The 5,959-nt window shown below is 50.3% G+C and overlaps 1 protein-coding gene across 1 annotated transcript; it reads left to right on the top strand.

The window, feature by feature from the left end:
• The first annotated feature begins 67 nt into the window (after positions 1–67).
• Positions 68–1,873, top strand: LOC113207829 (uncharacterized). The gene is made up of 3 exons (XM_026424551.2): positions 68–195; positions 366–635; positions 1,099–1,873. Exons 1-3 carry the CDS (start codon positions 169–171, stop codon positions 1,594–1,596), a joined length of 795 nt encoding a protein of 264 aa, XP_026280336.1. The 5' UTR covers positions 68–168; the 3' UTR covers positions 1,597–1,873.
• The last annotated feature ends 4,086 nt before the right edge of the window (positions 1,874–5,959 follow it).

Below are 5,959 nucleotides of genomic sequence, written 5' to 3'. Positions count from 1 at the left end.
CCCCTACCCCATCCTCTCATTCAGCCTTGCCCAGGCCCACCCGGCGGGGGAGGGAGAGTTCCGCACTCTGAGCAAGCCGAGCCCAGCCCTGCGAGGCACGTCGGCCAGTATATAAGGCGCGCATGGCCTCCAATTTCGAGTCAGATCCACTCCAACCACCAGCACACCATGTTTCTTGTGGGCCGCTTTGTTCCAGTAAGACAATTACGTTTCAAAACAATGTCGTGTAAACAATTTTTATCTATAGTTTCAAAGAAAGCAGTTAAATTACGGATTATCCCTGCCTTACTTAGTCAAGAAATGCCATGTGCAAGTGAATTCAAATCGGGAGTGCGTGCGTGATACAGTGCTTGTGTTCCGTGCAGGCAGTGCTGGCGGCGGTGCTGGCAGCCGGGTCGCTGGGGGCGGCCACCGCCGAGGCCCCGCTCAGCGGCTACACCTACCCGGCGCCCGTCACCGGCAGCGTCAACACCAACTTCCCGCCCGCGCCGCCCGCCGTGGTCATCAACAACGGCATCGCCAGCAACTCCAACGGCTACGTAAGCCCGTCCCTGCTCGTGGCCTCGCCGCCCCCAGCCACGCAGAACATCGTCGTGGACAACAGCTACCCGAACCGCTACAGCAACGACTACCAGGTCAGGCTTCCATGTGCGCGGTCCTCCCGGACAGCTTATCTGCTGTCTGTTTCGTGTTTGCCTACTCGCTCGGGCCGAAAGGAGTATAGGGTAACCCGCAGCACAGTGGCGCGTAAACCGATTCAACCGGTACCTCAGGATGACAAACAGCAGCACGACACAGTTTCGATCAGTGTGCGATTTGAGTAGTTTAACACGTTTAATTCAGCGCGGCCGAACCACAATGTGGTCACGCTTTGCTGGTTATTCCAACCGCCACGATGCACAGCCGTACTGCACGTGGATACATGAGGGACATTAATATTTGAAATTGCTAGTCACAGTGAGGTCGTTGTATCGTGTTTAATTTCCTATGGTGTTCATAGAACATTTCAAAATTAACCTGATTATCATGTTATTTATCATGCGAGGGATCGATTTCTGGCCGAGGATTACGAAATTGCTCGTTGTGCGTTTTGTGCAGGATGCTGATGTCCACAAGCACGTGTACGTCCACGTCGCGCCTGAAGAGCCAGCAGAACAGGTGGCGCCGCTGGTGGTGAACGCACCACGCAAACCCAAGAAGCACTACAAGATCGTGTTCATCAAGGCCCCCACCGTGCTGCCGCCCGCCGCCGCCTACGTCAACGTCCCGCAGCCCGACCAGGAGAAGACCCTCATCTACGTGCTCTCCAAGAAGCCCGACCTGCAGCAGTCCCTGGTGCTCAGCACCCCTGCACCCACCCAGCCCGCCAAGCCCGAGGTGTTCTTCATCCGCTACAAGACCAACGAGCTCAAGCCTCAGAACCAAATCGTTTACCAGGGCGGACAGCCCGTCAACAGTGGCAACGCTCTTCTGGGCACTAACGGCCTGAAGGTCCCGACCAACAGCTACGGGGTCCCCCTCGGCGCGCCCCTCGGCAGCATCAACTACTCCAGGTCGGACGCCGGTCAGGCCGCCGGCACCTACAACACCGTCTGAGGCTGGGCAGCGGGCCGCACGGCGACCATCGTGTGACATCCAAACGACACCTGCTGATTGGCCACGGAATGGGTAAAAGGGGTGGTTCCTCGAATTAGCGAGTATGGAAGACCCGTCTGCCCTGACTGCCATGTTGTTTTATTTGTCTCGGTTGCTTCGAGCATTCTTTTGACCCCGGTGGACGTGAACTCCCGGATGTCTGGCTAAGCAAATGCGATACTTTGGCAAAAGCTTTTATGACTGTTATTCGTTGACCAAATAAAGAAAAATATGTTCATTCCCGTTTACTTTTTTTTTCTCTTCAAAACTTAACGCTTTCAGAGACGGGTGAAAGTGTACAGCACCCCTCCCTGGAGCTCCATCATTATGACTCATCACCCCAATGGCTGACTATAAATTCGGTGATGCGACACAAGTCGAGTGGGTCTGCGTCATTCAGCGCGCTTTGCCTGGGTCGAGCTTCTCGTCGCAAAACACTGTTAAAACGACAAAATTCGCAGGTAAATGCGTCAATTGCGTACTGATAAAACCTGTTGGAGAATTTGTCCGTGCTGCCGCGTAAACCTACGCCAAGAAGGAATTTCTACGCAACTGGGAAGGATTTTTCTTGCCTGGCAAAAGAAATTGTTCGCAACTGCAAAAGCAGCCACAACCATCCTCAAGGTTTTTACAGGGCGGTAGTCCTTGAGGCCGCCTCCCCCGGCGAGTACGCGCACATTTTAGGCAGATTACCCTTCCTCTGCAGAGCCGCACGTACGCAGGCACGGTCTGGGAAGCGCCAAACCGCGTGAAATCACCGTGGCCCGCGAGGAGTGGTGCAGCCGAGCAACACGTTAACATTTGAAACAGCGGGGCGGGGCTCAGATCAAGGGGCCAATTTTACATTTTATTATCTGCTAACGCTCCTTCTTACTGAACTCAGAGACTAGCGCTCGGCCCATAAATTCTCGGCTCGGGTGTTGATTTGGGTCTAATTAAGACCCTTATGCAACGTGCGCCCACTTTCTTGGTTTGTACCCCGCCCCTTCTCCACCCGCAACGCTTCTGTAAATCCCTTAGCACGGAATCTCGGTTCCGCGGAGATTTCAGAACACATCCTCTCCGGGAATCAAAAAAGTTGTGATATGTTCGTAACGGAATAATTTCGACAGAGGCGAGTCTCTACAAATATAATCAAAAAGAATAAAGGCCTGTGCGATGAGCTGCGTGTCGAGAATGGTGCCGAAATCGATTATGGTCGACAACAAATGTCACTTCATTTAATCACGGGTATGTCACATGAGGCCAAGGCCGGCGACTACACGGAGGTCGATTTTAAAGGTTGTTACCAATTAGCATTTTTGGCGACTTGACAAGAGTTTTTAGTGAAAATATGTTCTAAGTAACGATTTTAAAATCGTGCGAAATCGTGTGACCGTTTCTATTTATGTTTGCAACTTTCAAGTAAGGCAGGATGGCTGCCTCTGAGAATTTGTCACCGTAATAAACATGCTTTCACCTCGTACACCAAAACACCCTCGTGTACTCTTATCACAGTTTATGGAAAGAATGTGTCTACGCCTTGTCTACGAGGAGGGGTCCCCCCACTCTTTTTTATACTGAAGGGAGTAAAAGTGGGGGTATCTGAAGGCAATTATTGCAATAGGAGGCCGACTGCGCTCCACGCTCTCCGTCAGCCGGACCTTAAACCCCCTTGTTCAGAGTGTACCAGAATTAGAAGATTGATTCCTATTGATTTCTTGAGAAATACAGAGTAGTCCACAGCCACAGTCCAGTTCCTCTAGTTTGCATATACTGTACCGCATGCAGGCATGCGGGCAGGTTGCATACTCGCACGGGGGCTGTCAGAAGGGACCACAGTGAGAGACGGTGGGCAAACCCGCCCGCACACGCACACCTGCATGCGGTACAGTTAAAGCAGATGAAAGAGAGGGGCATATGGACCACCCTTATTTTGACTATTAGGAATAAAACGGCTGTAACTAGGCAATACGCATGCATATATGTAAGTAGATTCCCGGAAGGTGTGCGTGCATCAGATTTCCTGTGTTAAGGCCCCCAGTGCACTAGACGCCAATTAACACGTTGAGGACCACATGACCACAGGTATGGCCAAAATAGCATGTAATAGGGACCTCCCGACTCAACGTGATAAACGACGAGCATACGTCGAATTCAAAAAATAAGTGTGTTCAAAAAGATTGACGTCGTTTCAGTTTTTGAATTCCAATCGACGTCAGCGTTCCTTCTCGCGTTTTTCACTGAGCCCCCTTTCTATCCATCTAAATATTGGAAAAAAACAAAAATTTCGTCCAAATACTGTGCAAACGACCATTAAGAAAGCGAACCAGGAATAGTCAAACAAGGATCCTACCTCACCAGCTCAGCGACGCCTGGAACATCGCCATTCTCTGGGGACACGGCACTCACCCTAATTTGCGGCTGACATTTACTTCATCCAGTGCTGTCTCGATCTTGGGCGCCAGCAGATGTGAGGAGGAGCGTGGACCCTGCCCGAGCCATTTTTATCGCGGTTCACTTTTTTCTTTGGAAAAGGGGGGGGGGAGAGGCGCTACCTACGATCCAGATCAAGGAAGAAAACATTCGCAGGAGTTGATGACACCTAAAGTATGTCACATGAATGCCGACTGTATTTGTTGTTAGTATACTTTTATGGGGGAAGAACTCTACTTTCGTATTTTTCTTTTCAATGAAATGTGTACAGTGCTCCCGGGCGGGCGCAACGATGACTCACTATAAACCTTTCGGCGTTGCATCCATGCATGCGATGAGATACTCTCGGTTCATCAACCAAAATTATAAAAGTACCTTCTTCTAAACTGTCTTCATACTACTGACAATTTATAACTCGAACACACAGCAGTACACACTGAAAGCTTATGAACATTTTATTCGTAGCTTACTGAGTTCTGTGTACGTGCTCTGCTAACGCATTTTTTAACACGCCTGTATGAACAAAATTGTCCACACCGGCGGCGTATTAAAAAAAATGCGTAAGCAGAGCACGTACACAGAACTCAGTAATCTATGAAGAAAAATGTTCAGAAGCTTTTAGTGTGTAATAATCCCCCGTTTAAGGCCCCTACTTCCGGATGCCCCCTTAAAGTAAAGCCATGAACAACAAAAATATTTGTTTAAAAATGACGGGTTTCAATGCAATCGCCCCAATTGGTTTCGGTGCGGCCCGTGTGGACTGTAGTGTGTACAGGGGCGGGCCGGCGATCACGCCCGACCAATGACCGGCCGGCACATCCACGTGGGGACACCTGTCCTGCCCTGCCCCCTGTCCATGCCGGCCGGCCGGCACCTTGCCAGCACCGCCCGTGTTCAGCGCGCTCCTAGCGGAGAGAACAACGTGTCAAAAGACAAGGGACAGTTTTATTGTGTCATCTCGCAATGCACAAAAACACCCACCTTTGTGGGGTGGGTTGGGGGAGGGGGGGGGGGACTCGCATAATACATTTAAGGTTACGGTGTCCCTTAAACCCCGCAAACCCCGTACTCTTTCTTCGTGTGCAAAAACACCTACCTGGAAAATGTTTTTTTTTTCATTCCTACGTATTCTATAGTATATTTCTTTAAGCTATGCTGCTATACCGCACTCACGCGTGGTGGGTTGCCTACTCGCTAGGTGGCATATAAGGCCTCACGGTGAGCGACTGTAGGCAATCCCGTCCTATTCCGTGACATATGCGAGGTGTCCCACAGGCCCCGTAGTTAAATTTTCTTATACTGTGCCGTCTGCAGGTGTGCGGGCGGGCTTGCCTACAGTCGCTCACTGTGTTTTTTAATTGGTCCGCTAAGTCGTTTTTTCTTCTTTCGAGCATTTGCAGTGTTTTCCTCCCATAATTCACCAGGCAGGCGCGACTGTGGTCAGACCTTTATTTTAGGTTTGCTGTTCTTCTCATCCCACAACTGGTTCCATATCCAAATGCTGTTGCTACTCGTCTACGATTTAGTTGTGTCCAAGAGGACTTCAGAGCGAATAAGCAAAATGGGGAATGAAACGGACGGGGAACCAGTGGTGGGCAGAGAGAGGGGGGAAAGGGGAGTGGGGAGAGGGGCATAGTGTCCAGATTAGAGAAACATCCACGCAGCCAATAAAGTCAAATGTCGAAGAGGCAATGCCCTCTGACGCTTGGCATGGGGCCGGCTGAAAGTCCCCTCAGGACATAGAATAAAACCTCAAGAAGAATGATTAAACAATTCTGTACTCTTAAAAGTCTACAACACATTGCTTCGTATAACGATTGATTTGTATCGTTGTTCCCATGAAAACTGCGTAATGACGCCTGCTATCATCAGATAATGACGCCACAAGTATTTCAGCTGATGACAGGCG

This window comes from Frankliniella occidentalis, unplaced genomic scaffold (assembly GCF_000697945.3).
Source record: "Frankliniella occidentalis isolate FOCC.00 unplaced genomic scaffold, Focc_3.1 Scaffold47, whole genome shotgun sequence".
Classification (NCBI taxonomy): domain Eukaryota; kingdom Metazoa; phylum Arthropoda; class Insecta; order Thysanoptera; family Thripidae; genus Frankliniella; species Frankliniella occidentalis.
This window is presented reverse-complemented; position numbering and strand designations above follow the sequence as displayed.

Bases quoted from the DNA above. Each gene is read 5' to 3' on its own strand.
- LOC113207829 (XM_026424551.2), top strand. From the start codon at position 169: ATGTTTCTTGTGGGCCGCTTTGTTCCA. The intron at 196-365 runs GTAAGACAATTA...TGTTCCGTGCAG, and splicing joins TTGTGGGCCGCTTTGTTCCA to GCAGTGCTGGCGGCGGTGCT. The intron at 636-1,098 runs GTCAGGCTTCCA...CGTTTTGTGCAG, and splicing joins GCTACAGCAACGACTACCAG to GATGCTGATGTCCACAAGCA.